The 22,398-nt window shown below is 42.6% G+C and overlaps 1 protein-coding gene across 3 annotated transcripts in view; it reads left to right on the top strand.

Moving 5' to 3' along the window:
* Positions 1–9,365: 9,365 nt before the first annotated feature.
* Positions 9,366–22,398, top strand: part of FMNL2 (formin like 2) — a 303,763-nt gene continuing 290,730 nt past the window's right edge. For all 3 annotated transcript variants that reach the window (XM_060152877.1, XM_060152878.1, XM_060152879.1), the window contains exon 1: positions 9,366–9,583. In XM_060152877.1, coding sequence (XP_060008860.1) covers positions 9,467–9,583 — 117 coding nt within the window. In that variant the 5' untranslated portion in view covers positions 9,366–9,466. The remainder of the gene's footprint in view (positions 9,584–22,398) is intronic.

The raw sequence follows: 22,398 nt of genomic DNA, 5'->3' as shown, positions 1-22,398 counted from the left end.
AAGATTTTTACCTATGTGTTCTTCTAGAAGTTATATAGTTTTAGGTTTTGCACTGAGGTCTCTGACCCATTTTGAGTTGTTTTGAACCTGGTGTGGGGTATGTACTGAAGTTCATTTTTCACATATGTATATTGAATTCCTCCACAATCACTATTTCAACCATTTGTTGAAAAGACTATCATTTCTCCACTGAATTGCCATTGTACTTGGTCAAAAATCTGTTGTCCATATACGTGTGGGCCTTTTCATTCTATTCCATTGATGTGTCTGCCTATCTTGATACCAGGATCATGCTCCCTCGATTTCTGTAGCTTTGTAATAAGTCTTGAAATCAGGTAGAGTTAGTCCTCCCATTTCGTTGCTTTTCAAAGTTGTCCTGGCTATCCAAGGTCCTTTATATTTCCACACTAATCATAGAAGTGGCTTGTCAGTTTCTACAAAAAAAGTCTGCTGGGATTTTGTTTTTGAATACATGAAATCTATAGATCCATTTGGGGAGAATTGCGTCTTACAAATATTGAGTCTTCTGACCCATGTACACAGTATACTGTAGTTTTCAGTGTACAGGGCTTGCACATATTTTTTCAGATTTATCCCTGGGGAAAGGACAAATTTTATATTTTTATATTTTATGTTTTTTATGTTATTTTAAATGGTATTTTAAATTTTTGAAAGCTTATCTCTACTACATAGTAATATATTTTAATTTTGTATATCAATCTTGTATCCTAAAACCTTGCTAAACTCACATATTAGTTCTGCTATTTTCTAGATTCTGTAAGAGTTTCTACATAGAAGATCTTGTCATTTGTGAATAAAGACAATTTACTTCTTTTTCAAACTGGATGCCTTTTTGGTTGTTTGTATTCTACCTTATTACACTGGCTACACTCTCCCACATATTGTTGAATTAAAATGGTGAAAAAAGGGCTTCCCTCGTGGCGCAGTGGTTGAGAGTCCGCCTGCCGATGCAGGGGACACGGGTTCGTGCCCCGGTCCGGGAGGATCCCACGTGCCGCGGAGCGGCTGGGCCCGTGAGGCATGGCCGCTGAGCCTGCGCGTCTGGAGCCTGTGCTCCGCAACGGGAGAGGCCACAACAGTAAAAGGCCCGCATACCGCAAAAAAAAAAAAAAAAAAGGTGAAAAAGAGATATTCTTGCTTTAGTACTGATTTTAGGGATAAAGCATTTCATCTTTTACCATTAAGTATGATATTGGCAGTAGGTTTTTTGTCAATGTCTTTTATCAAATTAAGGAAGTTTTTTTTTTTTTTTCTATTCCTAGAAGCTGAGGGTTTTTATCAGGAAGTGATGTTAGATTTTTGTCAAATGATTATTTGTCATCTATTGAGATGATCATGTGTTCTTCTTTTTTAGTCTGCTGATATGGTGAATTACATTGATTGAATTTTGAATGCTGAAACAACCTTGCATTTCTGGGATAAATCTCACTTTCTCATGATGTATTATCCTTGTTATATGCTATTGGATTCTATTTGCTAAAATTTTGTTAAGAATTTTTGCATCTATGTTCATGAGAGATGTTGGCTATTTTTTTTTTTTTTTTTTTCTCGTAATGTCATAATGGCTGGTTTTGGTTTCAGGGTAATGTTTGCCTTCAGAATGAGTCAGGAAATATTCACTCATTTTCAATTTTCTGGAATAGTTTGGGTAGAATTGGTATTCTCTCTACCTTAAGTGATTGGTAAAATTCCCAGTGAAGCTGTCTGGGTCTGTAGTTTTCTTTGTGGGAAGATTTTAAATACAGATTCAATTTCCTTCATAAGTATATGACTGTTCAGGTTATCTACTTCATCTTGAATCCTCTTTGGTAGTTTGTATCTTTCAAGGGATGTGTGTGTCCATTTCACCTACATTATAGAACTTATTGACATAAAATTCAAAACATTCCCTGATTATCCTTTTCAATATGTGTAAAATGTAGAGTGATGATCATTCTGTCACTTGTGATATTGGTTATTTGTGTCTTTTTTCCTGATGACTCTGACTAGAGGTTTATCAATTTTACTGATCTTCTCAAGAACTAGCTTTTGGTTTAATCAATTTTCCTATTATTTTCCTGTTTGCTATTTCATTGATTTCTGCTCTCATCTTTGTTTTTCCTTTTTTCTGCTTAGTTTTGGTTTTCAGTTGCTTCTTTTTTCTGGTTTCTTAAGGTGGAAACTGAGGACATTGATTTGAGCCCTTTATTCTTTTCTAATATAGGCACTTAGTGTTCTAAATTTCTATCTAAATACTGCTTTACCTACACCCACAAATTTTCTTTAATTTAAAAAAATTGATCATGGTTTTTTAGAAGTGTGTTATGTAGTTTCCAAATATTTGAGTATTTTCCCAATATCTTTGTGTCCTTGATTCCTAATTTAATTCCATTTTGGTAAGCAAATATACATTGTAATACTGGAATCTTTTAAAATTTGTTGAGAATATGGTTAATCTTGGTAAATGTTGCTTGTACACTTGAAAAGTTATGTATTCTGCTGTAGTTGGGTGAGGTGATCTATAAATATCAATTATATCAAGTTGTTGATAGTGTTTTTGAAGTTTTCTGCATCTTTACTGATTTTCTGTCTACTTGTTCTAACAAATATTAAGAGCAAAGTGTTGAGCTCTCCAACTATAACTGTGGATTTGTGTATTTGTCCTTGGAGTTCATGTATTTTGAAGCACTGTTTTGGAGGTGTTATGTTCTCTTGATCAATTCATTCACTTATTATTATAAAATGACCAGCCTTGGGTTTTTTCCTCACATGCACTTACTAATCAGTACTCGACTAAATTTTGGAATGGAAACTTCCACAGACCTCTGCAGTTCTCTCTTCTTGCAGCTCTCTTTTTCCGGAACTCTGTCCTGAGAACACTAGCCTCCTTGGGGTCACTGGACTCCCAGCTCTGCCTTCTCAAGGCAGGGACTCTATCAGGCGTGGAAACTTTCTCCAGGCAGTAAGCTGGGGTAATTCCCCTCATTTGTTCACTTCATTTATTCATTCACTTCATTTATTTCCCATCTCTAGAGATCAGTGTTCTTCATTGTCTGATGGTCAATGTCTGAGGGCCATTGTTTCATGTTATTTTGGCCAATTTTTTATTAGTTTCAAATGTGAGGATAACTCTGGTGTCTATTACTCTATCTTGATCAGAAGCATAGGTTTCATTATATTTCTACCTCTACATGATAATTTCAGAGATCTATTTTTTTAAAAAGACAGTGAAGGATACTGGTTTGGGAATCAAAATACCTAAGTTCTAATTCTATGACTTGTTGTATAAACTAGAAAAAAATCACTTTGTTGAGCCTTAAATCTCTCGTTGTTGTACTGACAGGATAAAATAAGGTAAAGTATTTTGTAAAATATGAAGCCGTAGGCAAATGTAAAGTAATATTCAAAGATGCAAAATATGTGGGGGAGGGTTAGAAGATGTTGTCTGCCCAGTGTTTACCCATGTCTTTTCCCTTCTTCTTCCTGCTATCAGAATCTTGATTCTGTCCAGGTGAGGAAGTGTGTCCAGGCCCAGGTTTTATCACACTCCCCCAGTTCTCCCTGTAGCTGGGGATGGCCATGTAATTCAGATCTGCAGAATGAGGAAAACTGGACAGTCTGCTAGTGGTACTTCTGGGTAAACCTTTGACTTCCTCATAAAAGGAGCAGACTTAACTGACATTGCCTCTTCCCCCCTCCTCTTTGCCCTGAATACAGACTTGATTTATGGCACTCTATTAGCTATTTTGTAAGTACTATGAAAGACCAAGCTATCTCACAGATACTGGTCCTAGCCTTACAGAGTTGCTGAACAACACTAGAATCCACCTTTCTCCAGATTTCTTCTTTTATGAGAAAGACATCTTTTTTAAGCAGTTATCACTTGGGTTCTCTTTTATTTGGTGGCAAAAATATTCAGTCTTAACTGATTCAGGAGGAGAAGGAAGAGTCAAGGTGTATCTCTGTAAGTTAACTGTTTGAGGAAGTTTGTATGAAGCAGAAATTGGATAAACCAAATTTTAAATTTTGTTTAAAATCAACAGCAGTGTCTGGCTCATAGTAAGTGCTCAATAAATATTTAAAAAACAAATATGGATGGGTATATGAATCTTGCAGGACTTGTATGGATGTAAATTGACATGAAGCAATCCTCCTAAAATCCCAGCTACTACTACTATGCAATTTTGATTCAGGGCTATTGATGGTTTAGTTCATCACATGGCATTTATCTCATTTCTATATAATTATACACATAAGGAGAATCTTCTTAGGGTAACACTAGTGGCTTTTAAAGAAGCTAACTGAACTTAGCTACACAGCATGACCTTACATTTAAAACCTGAGGAGATACCAGTGAAACTCAGCTGATCTTGTAGGAGCATTTGTTGTGAATGATAGAAAGCTTCTTTGAAAGCAATTACACCATTATGGGGGAATTCCTGATCAAGCTATCCCTGGTATAGCTTCCAAATGCCTGGCACAGGGAAGATAAAGTTCTAATATTTCATTTTCCATGGGCGATGCATGGATAGTTTTAACAGACATTTTTTTGTCAACATTTTGCAACATTGCAAAATAGCAAATCATATGTATTAGTGATCAGAAAATGAAATACATATTTAAAAATGACCATGTGATTTTAATTTTGTGGGGAGGGATGAGGAGGTCTTCAATTAAAGGAATAGAAATGTCTTCTTTCTCCACACTCTCCTCCAAACATTTTCCTGAGATTTTGGTAGAAATTCCTACACAAATTGTATAATATGAGTGCTTTATTTATTTTTGCACTTAACAACAGTTATAAATAATAACCAAATATTAGAGACTCTAAACCTTGAAATGGCAGATAGGTTCTTTGGTTCATGGATTGGCATACTTTGTCCTGGCTTCTCTCAAAGTGTGAGATTATGAGAGAGGCTAGATGTGATAAGACTTAAGGGGAGGAAAAAGGTCCTGGTTACTGGCAGAAATATGGCTGGATGGAGCCATAAGTGTAATAAAAAAGGATTTCTCAACTACAGAAAAGAATTCTAGCTTTTCCATCCATATGGGCAACCCTCTGGGTGGGCTGATTTTGTGAGTCAATCAGACTCAAAGTTTATGTCTAGAGATTACAAAGAAAATAAATACATTTGTGGGTCAGAAATGTCTCACTTGGTCTGAATTAACTGCTTTTCTTTCTAGCTCATTTTCACTAGTTGGGGTGTGTGTGTGTCTGTGTATGTGTGTGTATGTGTATCCCTGTTTTTCTTTCTTTGATCAATCAAAACAACCTATAGGATGGGCTTCCCTGGTGGCACAGTGGTTAAGAATCCTCCTGCCGATACAAAATTAATGCACAGAAATCTCTTGCATTCCTATACACTAATGATGAAAAATCTGAAAGAGAAATTAAGGAAACACTCCCATTTACCACTGCGACAAAAAGAATAAAATACCTAGGAATAAACCTACCTAAGGAGACAAAAGACCTGTATGCAGAAAACTATAAGACACTAATGAAAGAAATTAAAGACAATACAAACAGATGGAGAGATATACCATGTTCTTGGATTGGAAGAATCGACATTGTGAAAATGACTACACTACCCAAAGCAATCTACAGATTCAGTGCAATCCCTATCAAACTACCAATGGCATTTTTCACAGAACTAGAACAAAAAATTTCACAATTTGTGTGGAAACACAAAAGACCCCGAATAGCCAAAGCAATCTTGAGAAAGAAAAATGGAGCTAGAGGAATCATGCTCCCTGACTTCAGACTATACTACAAAGCTACAGTAATCAAGACAGTATGGTACTGGCACAAAAGTAAATATATAGATCAATGGAACAGGATAGAAAGCCCAGAGATAAACTCACGCACATATGGTCACCTTATCTTTGATAAAGGAGGCAAGAATATACAATGGAGAAAAGACAGCCTCTTCAATAAGTGGTGCTGGGAAAACTGGACAGCTACATGTAAAAGAATGAAATTAGAACACTTCCTAACATCATACAGAAAAATAAACTCAAAATGGATTAAAGACCTAAATGTAAGCCCAGACACTATCAAACTCTTAGAGGAAAACATAGAAAGAACAATCTATGATATGAATCACAGCAAGGTCCTTTTTGACCCACCTCCTAGAGAAATGGAAATAAAACCAAAAATAAACAAATGGGACCTAATGAAACTTAAAAGCTTTTGCACAGCAAAGGAAACCATAAACAAGACAAAAAGACAACCCTCAGAATGGGAGAAAATATTTACAAATGAAGCAACTGACAAAGGATTAATCTCTAAAATATACAAGCAGCTCATGCAGCTCAATATCAAAAAAACAACCCAATCCAAAAATGGGCAGAAGACCTAAATAGACATTTCTCCAAAGAAGATATACAGATTGCCAACAAACACATGAAAGGATGCTCAACATTACTAATCATTAGAGAAATGCAAATCAAACCTACAATGAGGTATCACCTCACACCAGTCAGAATGGCCATCATCAAAAACGCTGCAAACAATAAATGCTCGATAGGGTGTGGAGAAAAGGGAACCCTCTTGCACTGTTGGTGGGAATGTAAATTGGTACAGCCACTATGGAGAACAGTATGGAGGTTCCTTAAAAAACCAAAAATAAAGCTACCATATGACCCAGCAATCCCACTACTGGGCATATACCCTGAGAAAACCATAATTCAAAAAGAGTCATGTACCACAATGTTCATTGCAGCTCTATTTACAATAGCCAGGACATGGAAGCAACTTAAGTGTCCATCAACAGATGAATGGATAAAGAAGATATGGTACATATATACAATGGAATATTACTCAGCCATAAAAAAGAAACGAAATTGAGTTATTTGTAGTCAGGTGGATGGACTTAGAGTTGGTCATACAGAGTGAAGTAAGTCAGAAAGAGAAAAACAAATACCATATGCTAACACATATATATGGAATCCAGAAAAAAAGAAATGGTTCTGAAGAACCTAGGGGCAGGGCAGGAATAAAGACGCAGACATAAAGAATGGACTTGAGGACACAGGGAGGGGGAAGGGTAAGCTAGGATGAAGTGAGAGAGTGGCATTGACATATAAACACTACCAAATGTAAAATAGATAGCTAGTGGGAAGCAGCCACATAGCACAGGAGATCAGCTCGGTGCTTTGTGACCACCTAGAGGGGTGGGATAGGGAGGGTGGGAGGGAGATGCAAGAGGGAGGGGATATGGGGATATATGTGTATGTATAGCTGATTCCCTTTGTTATAAAGCAGAAACTAACACACCATTATAAAGCAATTATACTGCAATAAAGATGTTGGAAAAAAAAAAAAGAATCTGCCTGCCAATGCAGGAGACACGTGTTTGAGCCCTGGTCCGGGAAGATCCCACATGCTGCAGAGCAATTAAGCCTGTGCGCCACAACTACTGAGCCTGTGCTCTGGAGCCCGCGGGCTCCAACTACTGGAGCCCGCGCACCTAGAGCCCATGCTCTGCAACGAGAAGCCACCGCAATGAGAAGCCTACTCGCTGTAACTAGAGAAAGCCTGCGTGCAGCAACGAAGACCCAACGTAGCCAATAATAATAAATTTATTAAAAAAAAAAACTATAGGTGATTTGCTTAAGAGACCATACATACACAAGATGTATTTGTGTGTATCTGCTCCATAGGCTTTTGGTAAAAATTCAACAGTCATTGAACATCTGCTATGCTCAAGTCATCTTGGGGTTTACAAAGCTGAATGAAACGTGGTCCTTCACGTTTGAGCCTTGGTGTGTTATCTTAAATGAAAGCAGCTGCTTTTTAACAAGAGGGTTAACAACCCTAGTTTCATATCAGAAGTACCTGCTGAGCTTGTTAAAAATACATCTGCCCAGGCCCCAGCTCTTAGCTTAGGGAAATTCTGATAATAGTCAAGGCCCATGATGCTTGCAGTTTTAACAACAAGCTCCCCACATGAATCTGATATACAAACCAGGATGAAGAAACACTGCTTTAAGCTAAGAAAGGACTAACTGCAGGAGTTTAGCCACAAGTAAACCAGGAGGATGCCCTTGAAATCTACAAAGTGAGCAGCTGGCTAAAGTCGTTTATAAGGGTGTTTCTATTTCCACTCCTTCAGAATGGATAGTTATAGTCTGAAGAGCATCCTGTAGAACAGGGTTGGGCCCAATCTTCTCTGTAAAACACCTGGAACAAGAGTGCTGTAGAGGAATAAGGTAACTACAGCCAAAGACCATCTTCAAAGTCTTCGCAAACACTCTGTTCTTATTTTTATCTCACACAAAATATGGTTATTTGTGTAAATTTTCTCTTCACTAGATTGGAAAGTATTCCAGAGCAGGAGCTCTCTTCTTTGTTTCTCTAGTGAAGGAACACAGTAACCCACACATAATAGCTGTTTGACAGGTGTTTGTTTTGAATTCTTCTCATCCAAATCCTGGGGTCTGACCAGGATATATTTGCATATATCCATAGTGGATATTTATAAATATCCGTAAAAGTATATATTTGTTTATAAAACATTTCAGTCGCACAAAAGAATACGTAACATACATACTGAAGAAAGAACAATAATAAAACAAGCACCTATGGACCCACATCCCAGTTTATGACATAGGACATTGCCAATACCCTTGAGGTCTCCTGTTGAACTAGATCCTATCGAACAGCTCCTGAAATTTAAATCGGAATGCGTGCATTCAATCATTGACTGATTGGCTCATTCATTCATTTGCCAAATGTGCCTACTAAGTGTCAGAATCGATGTAGACGAGGTAGTTATTTCTTCTGTTGGAGTGGGAGAGGGGGTTCAAAAGTGACATAAACTCTTTCCACAAGTGTACAGATTGTTTTTGCTGCAAGCGGCCCTAACCCCGCCTGGCCCTCCAGAGCGGCGTGGTTTCTGAGTGTGGACACTTTGAGCAGAAACTACTGGTCCCGGCAGTCCACGGGGCGAATGGGCGGAGCCGGGGCGGGGGCGGGGGCGGGGGCGGGGGCCGGGCGAGAGGGGGCATTGTGTCGGGAGCGCGAGGCTGCATTTGTCTGCTCGAGGTGCTGGCAGGGCGAGCGTCGTGTTCGCCGGCGTTGAGCTGGAAGTGTCAGCGGCGGCCACGGTCCAGGCGGAAGACTGAGTCGGAGCAACCACGCGCCCGCTGGCCGCTATTACTGGCAGGGGGTGGCGTGCCAGCGAAGCAACATGCAGATAGGCGCCCGGCGCCCTGACGACCCTTCCCGAGGAAAGGAGGCCGGGGCGGCGCTGGGGCGGCGGGGAGCATGAGGGAGGCCGGGGGGCGGCTTGGCTCGGAGCGCTGCTAGAGAGCGGCGCGCGCTGCACACTCGCCGGGGCGCAGCGGAGGGCGGGGAGCCGGGCAGGTCGCGCCAGCGCTGGAAGCCGGCCGCCGGGAGCTGTTCTGATTTCCGACGCGGACGCCAGGGGCCCGGAGCAGCCCCTGGCCCCGGTGTGCAGCCAACATGGGCAACGCCGGGAGCATGGATTCACAGCAAACCGATTTCAGGGCGCACAACGTGCCTTTGAAGCTGCCGATGCCCGAGCCAGGTGAACTGGAGGAGCGATTTGCCATCGTGCTGGTGAGTGCGCGGCGGCGGCCGGGAGCAGGGCCCCGGGGCTCCGACCAGGCGGTGCAGCTGACCCCAGCCCCCTCCCCTTTTCCCGGCGCCGGGAGCGAGCCTCCTGTCCCAAGGGGGAGGCTCCCACCTCGCCCATTGTGGCCTCCCCCGCCTCCTCTCCGCCCTCCTCCGAGCCCCCCGCGCTCGGCCTTCTCTGCGTCCCGGGATGGGGCCGGGGGCTCGGGGCTGGCTGCCTGGCGGGTCGGCCCCGAACCCATTGTCTGGCGGGAGAGGCACCTCGCAGCGCGTGTGCCCGGGAGGTGTGGCGTGGGCGTGAAGGGAAGGTGGCGCGGGCCGGGGAGGAGGGGGCGGCGAGCCGCTGAGGCTTTTTGTTTAAGAAAAAAAAATTCGCGCAAACCCCGAGTCCTCGAGGACGTCCAGCGGGCGCCCAGCCCGGGTCCTGAGGGGTGCGGGGCAGATGGGCGCATGTGGCCGGTCAGGGGTGCCGCGCCGCGCTGTGCGGGAAGGCGAACTTGGAGGCGGACGTCGCGGCTTGGCCGAGGGGAGCTCCCCCAAAAGGGAAAGAGAAGGAAACCCGCGCGTGGCGGTGCGGCATCCTCGTCCCTAAGCGAGGAGGGGGACATCAGACGAGAGAGAAGCTTCGTCTCGGCGCGTTCCTTTTGGTCTTAAATGTTAAGACCACAAAAATGTGCAGTTTTGCGGGGACGTGTTGCGAGCTGACCTGACTCCAGGGGCGACCCCTCCCCTCCCTTCCCCCAGCACACCCAGCCAAGTCTGACTCCCGAAATCCGCTTCTCCTAGCTTTCCAGCTTCGCAAATCTGAGACATTGAAGACTCCCTTCTTTCTCCCTTTCCTGCTGGGACTAAGTTTCTGGGCCCTTCCCAGCCAGAGCCTGTCAGTGCTGTGAGCTTAGGAGGGTGTGGTGGCCTCCCCCGTCGACCCAGCCAGAGTCTGTACTGCAGTTGGTCCCCAGACTTCGATTTTTAGTGTCCTAGCCTCTTTCAAGGTGTGTTGGGAGGGAAACAGGCAAGATTGGAAGCGTTCCTAATACTTACACTTGTAAGTGTACACTTGTAGCCTCTTCCTAGCTAGTAACCTCTACATTCTACAGTGCTAGGCAGCAAGAGAAACTTGTGCTGAAGTCAGTCGAATTCTGCATCTGTGTGCGGGTTTTGGGCATGTAACCTGACAACTTTGGGAATCGACCAGAGTCTGAACACTGGGACGTTTAAATTGCCTTTCCTCAGGCCTTTAAAAGGGGCTGGTTTGATATGGGGAGTAATGTTCTGGATGGCAGATTCGCTTTGTGCTCTGTGGAAGAAGAGGCCACAAGCTTTTTCACACCACCTGGAAACTCTGGTGTGGCAGTCGGGAGATAGATGAGGCTGCCTGTCTTGCTTTGCATGGTCTGTGATCTCCCGCAGCTGCTCCCACTGTTGTGCAGAATGAGACACTCTGAAATGAAACAGCATAGGCTTAATTACTTCTCAAGGCAGCCTGGGTGCATACTTGACCTGTCTTTATAGGGACAAACCTTTTAAATTCAAAATCCTCTTCCTACCGGACAACATAGTTCTTACCTCGTAGCTCTGGGTTTTCTGTGTTTCCATCCATGCTGTGCTGGTGTGTGTGTGTCTGTGTGTGTGTACACTTGAAGGGGGAGGGCCAGTGACACAGGAAAACCAGATAATAACAATAATGCAATTAAATTCTCAACTGGGATAGCATGTTTTGCATGAGCTTTCAGTTACCCTGCTGATTAGTGACACATGGTATGAATTACTCTTTAGAAAAAAAAAGTCCCATCCTTAACATAGTGGGTTTGTGTTACTATTAAGTCTAGAAGTCACAAATTCAGTACGTAGAAATTCATGATTGTATATCACAAGCTCTTTGGGGCAGTGGTTGGTCCTGTGGCTACTTTTACTCTACTGTGTCACACAAGTACTGGATGCGGTTCCTTTCTTAATTGCTTAGAATATTTTAAACCTTTCAAAACAAATAAACAAACAACAAAACCAAGAAATACCAGGCTGACCTTTTTTGGATTAAAACAAAGCTTTTGGGAAAGTCTCAGCTTGGGGGCCCTCTTGTTAGGGATGCACTTGGACGATTGACTTGGTGTTTCATGTAACACTCCCTGGTCAGCTCCAGCTGCTCTTTGGAGTAAGCTGTAAGAGGAGTTAAAAGGAATCATCTTTATGGGCTGATAGAAGTACAGAGTTATGGTGACTTTTCTTGTGGTCAGTTTTTTTCTAAAGTTGTACATGAAAAGCTCTCAACTGTGCTTTTCTTCATGAATTGCTTAAGAAATAGATCAAACCATTTAATTCTGAAGATCAAGCTTGAAGGACAGATTATAGGTGGTAACGTTTAAAGTATATATATATATATATATATATATATATATATATATGGAGAAATTCTCTGCCCTGAGACAATGGGAATCCTGTGGGCATTATTGATACTAGTTTTATTTCCTATATGATAAAGATCATATAAGTGTTTGGGGAGGAAAACAGGATAGTAATACTGTACAAGAAAGTATACAAGCACCTCATTGTAAATATGGCTTACATCAATAATTGGGCCATTTCAGGAATGGAAAACAATTCCTCTCACCTCACCAAGCTCTAGATTATATAAAGCATTGGAGAAGAGTAAATAAAAATTTAAATGACAGAAGTCCATCTATTTCTGGAAAATCTTGAGATGAAACTTACTCAGTGAAACTTACCACCACTCCCATCGGTCCACATGAGTTAAACGGTATGTATCTAAAAAATTAGTGGGCATGGATGGAAGGACGAGCGAGTAAAAGATTGCTGAATAAAGCCCGCGTGCAGCAATGAAGACCCAATGCAGCCCAAAATACATAAATAAAATAAATTAAAAAAAAAGATCAGTGGAGGGGGATAGACTTTAAAAAAAGGTTTTTTTAAATAGGAAAGAAAATGAGATTTTTGAGTAGAGATTTGAGTTACTGAACTTCCTGTAATTAATGACTAGTAAAAATTGGATCCAAATCTTAGGAGTTTCATTCTCCTGAGGAGTCTTCTCCCTCCCTGAACTTGTCTTCAGCATCATTACAATAGTAACTATAAAACTTATATTTAAGGGAAAAGATTACTGACTCCTTGTATACACTTAACTATTTGCATCCTTGGACCTACCTGTCAGGTAGAGCTATAAGGTGATATGCCTTTGTGTGTGTAGGATGTTTCTGTTACACTCTTCCATGGAAGTGTTTCATAAATTATAAATTCAATCATCTGCTTCAATCTTTGTTCCTTTAAGTTGTATATATTTTGTGTATTTTACAAGTAATATTTGTCCGTGTTTTTTGGGTCCCACACATTTATAATTATCTAAGTGGCTCTCCATTGTATTTGTTAAATATTGTCTAATTGTTGGGAATACACACACACACACACACACACACATATACTCCCATGTCCTTTATTCTTTTTTTTTTTTTTTTTTTTTTTTTTGCGGTACGCGGGCCTCTCACTGTTGTGGCCTCTCCCATTGCGGAGCGCAGGCTCCGGACGCGCAGGCTCAGCGGCCATGGCTCACGGACCCAGCCGCTCCGCGGCATGTGGGATCCTCCCAGACCGGAGCACGAACCCGTGTCCCCTGCATCGGCAGGCAGACTCTCAACCACTGCGCCACCAGGAAAGCCCCATGTCGTTTATTCTTAAAGATGATGCTATGAAGGTGATTTTGGGTGTGGTGAACAATTGATGGTCTTTGTCCAAGAATACCTCTTTGGACGTTAGATGCTCTGTATATTGTTTACTAATTTTTGGCTTGCAGTCACTGTTTACAATTTAAAATGTAAGCCCCTCAATCCCATTGTCAAGGAGCTGTCCTAAGGATCCTTTATGAGTTTCAGAGGAAGATAATTGTAAGCCCCCCATCCTGGCTGCCATATCTGTGTGATAGCAGATATCAGGCTGCTCTGCAAACAGATTAAAAAAGATTAGGAAGTGATGGTTTAGGGCCAGTAGTATCTTATGTTTAACACGGGGAACTGCTTTCGTGTTTGATTAATTTGAGTCAGTTTCCTTTTCAGTTTTCTTTTCTTGCCCTGAGGTTGAATGTAGTCACTGTACTTAGGAAAAAGTGGGAACATTTTCTGAGCATCTACTATGAGTATGCCCTATGCTTCCATGTTCTCATTTAATCCTCACAGTAACTCCAGCTATCATAACATTATAGATGAGGAAATAAAGATTCCCTAAGTTGCCTCAGGCCATGCAGTTATTAGATAACCAGGCTAGGGTTTTTAGCCAGATTTGGAGATCTCCTCCCCTACCCCCCACCCGCCCCCATTATATTATGCTTCCTTAGGCTTAGAACTGGAAAGAAAGACTGAAAGAAAAAAAAGGTCTGGAACTAGCAATAAAGCTGTTAAAAAAAAATTCTAAATCTGGTAAGTGCAAGTTTCAAACTATAAAGCTGGCAGAAATTTCTTCGAAGCGACCCAAGTGCACTGTACTGTTTCTCTTTAGATGACATCCGTTTTGGCATCTTCACTGTGCTGTTCTATTTTCAGGCATGGAGTTAAATATTGATTTGGTCCAAAAGTGTACTCTTCAGTTTTTCCTTTCAAGGCAGTCTTGAACTACCTTGGTTGGGAAGTCCAGGTTTTCCACATCAGAGGGGAGAGACAACCCGTCCGTATAGTGCACAAGCTCCAAATGTAATTGTGAAAAGGACGAGGAAGGTCAAGTTTTAACATTTAAATCTATTTCCCTCTGCAAGGTGCTTGTTCCCTTTCAACCATTTCCAAGGAGAGCCTTTGCCATGAAGTCTGCTGAGCAGTTGGATAGGTAGGTGTGTAGTTAGGCCATCATCAGATGCATGCTGATTTGTTTTCTCACTTTTCTCCAGCTGAGAGGGAAGGGAGATGGAGAAGGGGGATGGCTGGAGTGTTGTGCTTTGAGCTGTTACAGTCTCATCTAGGCAGTAACCCCTGAGTTGTTTTATTCTCCAGAGTGGGAATATGTGCTTAGGGCGGTGCCTTTCATCATTATCAGGGTGCATTTCCCCCCTAATAATACCAATAAAAAGTGTGAAGATACATTTGGGTATTTAGGATATAAGATGATCAAAGGCTATTCTCTGAATTGCAAATGCTTGGCTCCATTGAGAGACAGGCAGCCCTGTAAACAGATGAGATGCAGGGGAGAGAAGGTATGCATGCCCTTAAGTGATAAGAATTACTTTCACTTGTGGCCTTTCATTTAGCAAACAGCATTGACTCCAGGAGCAGGAGACCTAGTTTCTAGAATCATAATCTGCATCAACTTGGACAACTCTTTCCTGTGATCCTCGGTTTTCTTCCTCTGTAAATGGGAATACAGTTTGATAGAACTGTTAGGATAGTCATGAGATTTTTGAAATCATAGCACTTGGAAGTGTAAAACTTCTGGAACGTGATATATTGTGAGCCATTAGCCGACTTCTCATTTTGAAGATGTTTTGTGTAGAAAAGTATGTAGCTATATTCTGTCTGATCTAGAGAGTAGAATTTCCAGGGTCAGTGACTGAAAGTCGCATAAGCATAAGGAAAAGTGTTCTAATATTCAGAGTTGTCAAAAAATGGAGACTGAGCTTTCCATTAGAGTTGCTTAGACAGAAGTTGTATGAAAAATGCTGATAATTGGAAGGTCTTTCTAAGCCCAGGCTCCAGCAAGTTCATGGCTTGCACGGTGCCTTTCTTGAGGTGAGTCTGCCACATGCAGGTTTTGGAAAAAGAGTTATAGCACCTGAGAATGGGGAAGGGTCTACTTGGAGGCTCCTCCTGGGCTCAAAGAAGAGAAAAAGTAGTGTAGGCTCATGCTTGTTCTGGAAATTTATTCGACTTTACAAAAACTGTTGCCTGAAGGGCTTGGTCTTCATGAACTGTGCTCTTCTTTTCATCCTTAGGGCTTGGGGAATAAGGACAAGGTGAAGTGGGCTCCCTGGCCCTTGTATCTGAGCAAGTAACACACAAACAAGTGGCTAATTAAAGAGGCACTGATTCCAGAAGACACTCTCTCCATTGCAAGAGAGCAGTGGTACCTGGACTCCTCTTAGAAACAAGGCAGTGAATCCCTATAAAAGAACAGACTGGAATTGCTTAGAAGGGAGGGTGGGTTCCCAGCTGTGCAGCTGCTTGGTGGACCTGCTCTTGCAGAGTGGCTCTTCACTCTACAGTGGGGGACCTTTCCTACCTTCCTCCATTGCAGGAAGTATATCTGTAGACTTCGGGGACCTGGTTTCTGTAGACAGGCTCATGCACCTTCTTGGTTCTCACCTACTTGAACACTGCAGGCAGAGGTAACTCATCTCTTGTCTTCCCTTTAAGATGGTGTCTGCTCAGACTGCAGGGTGATCTTCCCTCCCCAGTCACTGCATCCTCTTCTCCAACACCCCTTACCGCCTCCCCCGACCCCATCCTTTCAGCACAACACCAAGGACTATGCAGTTTCTGGTGTATACAATTTGGAAGGGATGTCTAGGGAAGAGCTGGTAGGTCAGAGAGCTGTTTCATGAACTGTGATTCAACCGAGGCCCACAAATGTGGACCAGGATGGCTCAGAATCCCTAAATTGGGAAACACTAACTCCCTACTTGGAGGTATGGTGGTATATGTTGTAAACAGATAGCAGTGCACTTTCTTTTCACACTCTTAAAAAACTGACCAAGGAAACATGACCAGTGGCATCAGAGCTCATGGTCTGGCCCCTTATCACAAACTTTTTATAGTTTCTAGGGCACAGCAAAGCTGTTCCCCTGGTCACATCTTCAGCATTCTTGCGCCGCCTGGAACTGACTTCAGTGACTCTTATTTCACATGTAACCTTAGTCCACTTTTGTTCTTTGCTGAAGAAGCTTTGTTGCATTGATAAGCTGCTGCATCCATCACCACAGAAGCTGAAAACTTTGAGGTGTTTACACCTTGCTATCGCAGGGGTAATCTCCCTTGATTGACTTCCATATGGTAGATGGTACGCCTGGCCTGGTTTATTCTAAAAACTGGTTGGCTTTGGGAAAGGTGTCAAGTCGTTCACACTTTGGCCCCTTGCCCGGTGCTGGTCAGACACCTATCTCAGGTCCTGCCTTGAGTTGAGGATTTGCTCAGGAACCTGCCTTCTCTTTTGTTTTTCTTTTTCCCGTGCAAGTTTGGCTGAGCACTTTATTCAGGTAGATGACGAAGGGATTGACAGGCTAAAGTGGTGCTTCTCAAACTGGGCTGCATATCAGCATCACCTGGAACCCTCAAAAACAGATGTTTGGGTCCCACTCCCAGGGATTCTGATAAGTTTGTCTGGAGTGTGACCTGGGCATCAGGATATTTTAAGGCTCCTTAGGAGATGTGAGCAAGCAGCCATGATTCAGAAGCCACGTGCTAGAGCAGTTTTTCCCCTTTCCCTACCTGCCCCAAAGACCAAGCATAAGAGTTAAAACCACAGGGCTTCCCTGGTGGCGCAGTGGTTGAGAGTCTGCCTGCCGATGCAGGGGACACGGGTTCGTGCCCCGGTCCGGGAAGATCCCACATGCCGCGGAGCAGCTGGGCCTGTGAGCCATGGCCGCTGAGCCTGCGCGTCTGGAGCCTGTTGCTCCTCAGCGGGAGAGGCCACAACAGTGAGAGGCCCGCGTACCGCAAAAAAAAAAAAAAAAAAAAAAAAAAAAAAAAAGTTAAAACCACAGCAAAAATTTAGAGAAATTAAGCAAAGTTGAGAAGGGTTAAAAAAAAAAAAAAAGCTCTTAAAGACATTTGATCCAACCAAAAGCACCAAGATGAGAAATACGGAAGAGATGGATCAAAGCCTGTTGAATGTTAGATTTATTTAACTATGCATTTAAGAAATGACCATAATGAAAATTTGCAGAGGAAGTTCTACATATTATAGCTAAAGAGTGATCAGTGACCCTGAAGTGTACTTCTGGGGCAGAACAATCAATAAATCACTTGTATTTTTGCTTAGGCCTCTATTCTCAAGCCTAACTGTTTGTTGGTTCAGTGCAGGCCTTTTGCTTTGATCTCTGGTTTTACCACTTACAAAGACTCATGAGCTTGGCTTCCCCGAGTGAAATTCAAATACACTTGTGAAATGTAAACAACATTCATTTATTAAGAATCCTATAATCAAGGCAAATTGGCATGCTTATATGAGCAATTAGCTTTGAGAATAGAAAGATAAATAGGTTGCTAGGTCAAGAATGAGCTGCTTGTTCTCAGTGCAAGACTCTGGTTATTCCTTTAATAGTTATAAGCAAATAGACATTCCCCTTATTCATAATCTTTAACATTTGTGGTTTGGGGTTAGAGGAACAGCGTATGTGGTTTTCTGAACAGAGAGGATAGCAGCAATTGTCTCATTTTCGTCTAGAAATATAAATCTTTCCAGGAAATGTAGGTAGTTGGTTTATGAGCAGATGAAACTTTCTAGTAATTGGGACAGGGCAAAAGAAGGCATGGATTTAGATGGGAATATTAAAGAATAATGGAGTTTTACTTTGGTGGGGAAGGGTAAGAAGATGACTTTTACAGTGGCAGAAAGATTGAAAATAATCTCATCTGCCTTCAGCGAACAATGATCTTGTGTGTGTGTGTGTGTGTGTGTGTATAGAAGGAAGCCTTAGGATAACTAATAGTAGGAGAAGTTGGATAGAACATGATTGGACCTGCACCATGGCAACATTGCTCTGTGAGTTCAGTACCACTAAATGTCTTATTTGTGAAAGCTGGGGAACCTGCATGGAAAGGTGATGAATCATGTGAATAGCTTTGTAGGTCCCTTTGAGTTCTGGCCCTCTCAGTCCCCAGTATGGTCAGCCTTATGGTTCTTCTAAGAAAGCTTTTCCTCTTTAGTGACAATGTTGACTAATTAGGATTCTTTATCCCCAAGGATTTCTGCCTGATGAACCTAGGAAGCCAATTCAGTCCAGATGTCTTGGGACTAGGATGCTATAAACTTGGAAGTGGTGATTCCCCAGGCCTAACACAAAATCATGATTCTGTTGCCAACTAATCAGGCCATCTAGATGCAAACCTAGAGAGACCATTTAGAACTGTGTGGCCTCCTGGGTTTGTGGAACCATTCAGCCTGCCAGTGTTCAGCTGCTTCAGTGTCCTTTCACTGCAAAAGTTTTGAGTCTCGGGATAGGCATTTATTTGGATTAGAAATCTTCAGATCACCTGTGAATTTACCAGGTCGTGGTCTTCATTTAATGGAGTAATTCTTTAACATTAGACATCTATATTTTCTTTCACCAATGATTGTCAGAAGTTCCCTTAATTTTTCTATTGATAATGGAGAAATTAAAAAATTCCTCTTTTTGTTGTTCTCTGGGATGATATCTCCTAATCATCCTTAAAGTTGTTTTAATTGACAAATATACAAACAGAAATGGGCCCGTATCGTAAGTGTACAGCCTGATGGACTCTCACAGCCTGAACACACTGCTGTAACCAGCCCTGAGTTCAGGAATCGGAATCTCAGTCTCCCTGTTTTTCTTTAAACATGGGTTCACTTGGCTCCTTGCGTCCCCAGCTGCACTTACTTTCCAAGTGGCCCGACTTACGTGGAAGAAAATAGGCCACAGGATTGTGCCTTGTGGTCTGATTCTAAATGATTCTAACCGTGAGGTTTCCACCACTTCCTTCCAGAGATTTCCTCAGTCCGAGGAGGCCTAACCGTTAGGAAATATTGACATTACAGCAGGATACCGCTGCTTTTAGTTACATCATCATTGATAACCCTAATGGTATTTTTTTTGTATTTGTAGAGTATCTCTGTTTTTCATAATAGTGAGAAGAACATATTTTGATTTGTATTCCTAGAATAAAGCATGAAGCAGGGAGAGATTTCCACAGTTGACAATGAGCATCGGCCCTTTTGCGTTTCAGTACTTGGCATTGGGCACAGGTTTTGTGTATTCCCTTTTACACCTAAGTTTCAGCCTTTAGGTTTTGTCACCTTGATGATTCTTTTGAAATATTAAAAAGTATAAGATTGGGCTTCCCTGGTGGTGCAGTGGTTGAGAGTCCGCCTGCCGACGCAGGGGATGCAGGTTCATGCCCCGGTCTGGGAAGATCCCACATGCCGCGGAGCAGCTGGGCCCGTGAGCCGTGGCCGCTGAGCCTGCGCGTCTGGAGCGTGTGCTCCGCAACGGGAGAGGCCACAACAGTGAGAGGCCCACGTACCACAAAACAACAAAAACAACAACAAAAAGTTTGCCAAGCCCTTGTCTAAAAGTATATATGTACTATATGAAAAAGGATTAAGAATATGGAAAAATAAAGTTGATTTTAAAAAATAATAAAAATAAAAAGTATAAGATTGTAAATTTCATCTTCTGGTTCCATTGTCCCATCAAAGTCCTGTTACATTACTGCAGATGTCGATCCAGTTTGAGAGGCTCTTTGGCTGTGTTTGTTGTTAATGGTTTACCTTCCATTGTCTCCTCTGTAACTTCTGTACACCCCCCTACCCTCCACCCGCTTTCTCATTGAAGCCGTCCACAGTCTGGCCAGACCCATCTTCTTTTCTGTTTCCTTCCTATGCCCAGACGTGGAGATTGCTTTATCTCTGTCCACAGAGCAGGCTTGTACTTGCCCTCCACTATGCCTTTTCTCACGTGATTCTCTTACATATGATGTGCTCTCTTGGTTTCTCTGCTTATTGAACTTATATCCAGCCTTCAAGGCTCTTCTGAAATCCCACTTTTTTCTTGTGTCCTTGCAGACCCGCATCAGCTTGGGGGAGGTGGGGAAAACGACTCTTCTTTGATCTCTTTATAGTATGAATTATTTCTCTTACTCATGAGGCCCTGGATTAAATATCACCTTGTGGGAGGTGTGACTGTAAAATAAGGGGATGCTTTTATGTATCGCTTTGTAGTCACTCCTTACACTGTCAGCCATCTGTTTTGTCCCTGTTTTATTTGCCAGTTTGCACTGTGGGCTCCTGCAAGGTAAGGATCACACCTTAAAGGCCCTGGAAGCTTCTCCTTATCCAGCACAGTGCTTGGCCCAGGGACGATCTTAGTAGATAATTAATGACTTGATCAGAGAATGGTGCCCCCTGAAACAGGCCCGGGAATTGAGTAGCTGCTCCAAGAACCTATCTAACTGGCCATTCTGGGCTGACTGTGAATTGCACATAGCTTGCCTTTGTGTTGAAATGACACTTTGTTGCAGTTTGCCACTCACCTTGGTATTCCCCCTATCACTTGACTTTAGTAGGTGCCCAAGAACACTAAGCATTCAGAGATGATAAGTTGGAATCGTGCTATTGCCTGACTCCTTATGGAAAACTGGTGAATTAGGAGAAGAGGGGGAGGGCAGTAGAAGTGGCCAAAGGAAATTCGTGGTTTTTCACTGTCACTAGGCCAGATTGGTGCGTCATGATGTGCTGTCATCAAGTGAGTGAGTGGTAGCACTGTACCATGGGACTCTAGAGTAAAACATCCTTCATGACAGTCCCTTTGTTATTGGGAGTGAGGCAGGTTTCAGTGAACAGCATTCCTTATTTTGGCATTTTAGTGCTTTGCTGTTTGCAAAGTGCTTGCAAATGATCTTTTGTGATTCTAAGAGTTCTTAATAAATGAGGCAAATAGGGTCTGAAGGTATGTGGCTTGAAGTTACAGAAGAAGGTGGTGAGGTTGGTGAGCCCATCCTAGGTCGTCGGTCACTAAAACTCCAGGGACATTCCAGTGTCAAATAAGACACTGTTTATGTTTTCTGTGCTTTATAAGCATTATCTTTGCTCTTGGCCACCCTCGGAGGAAGATACTATCTTCCTTTTCCAAATGAGGCGGTGGGGCTCAGAGGGGTAAGGTAGCTGCTCCCAAAGTATGGAGGCAGGATTTGAATCCTGGCCTGTCTGATGAGAGAACTCACTTGTTTCTTCTGCACTGTGTATACTTTCAAGTTATAAGATGTCATTAAATGTTGGCTTTTTGTTCTTTGTTCTTCATGTACCCTCTAGACTAAATTCATTCACACAATGACTGTCCATTGTGAGTATTGCATCAGTATAGTGATAGATGTACCAAACTCTGAGGGTTCAGAGAGAAAGTGTCATTTGTGTATTTTGAGTGTTCAGAAACAGCTTCCTTGGAATAGGAAGTAGAGCGATGCCAGCTTGGTCCCAGTCACTGCTAGACTGCACATTTTATTCTATATTGTACAGTTTTACTCACTTGTCACTGCTTAAGAAGGGCTTATACTTTAATCAAACAGTCCAGAAATGTTTATCTAGCAGTTACTATGTGCCAGGCAGTGTCATGGGCACTGGAGGATGTGGTGCTGCATGAGGCCCACCAGTCACCTGCCCTCGAGGAGCTTACATTCCAGCGGTGGGAGGGAGTCGGGTTGGGGGGGGGAGGCGGAGCCAGACATGAAATGGACCTGGATTTCCAACGCTGGCAAGTGCTGTGAGGAGAATAAAATAGGACAGTGTGAGGTGATGGCTCTCATTTAAGATCTGAGTGATGGTGAGCAGGCAGGTAAGAGCCCTCAAGCAGGAGTAACCAGGGCTTGATTTGTTTCTCCCCGGCTGGGCCAGGATGGGATTCCTTGGTCCCTGGAGCAACTGAAGGGAACAGCAAGGGGGATGTCCTCAGCCCCGAAGGCTTCAGACTTCACCTCTGGGGAAGGCTGGAGGAGGCTGGGACCAGGGGTGCAGGAGTCTGTTTCCTTTGTCATAGCAGAGCTGTTTTTTGTAAGGGACTCTGTGTAGTCACATCTCTGCCACTTGTTGAATTCAAAAGATTTTTAGCAAATTGCAGTCTTGTCGCTGTTCTGGACCCATGA

The sequence above is a fragment of the Lagenorhynchus albirostris genome, chromosome 6, assembly GCF_949774975.1.
Source record: "Lagenorhynchus albirostris chromosome 6, mLagAlb1.1, whole genome shotgun sequence".
Taxonomy (NCBI): Eukaryota; Metazoa; Chordata; class Mammalia; order Artiodactyla; family Delphinidae; genus Lagenorhynchus; species Lagenorhynchus albirostris.
The sequence above is the reverse complement of the archived record's forward strand: the minus strand, read 5'-3'. Positions and strand labels throughout refer to the sequence as shown.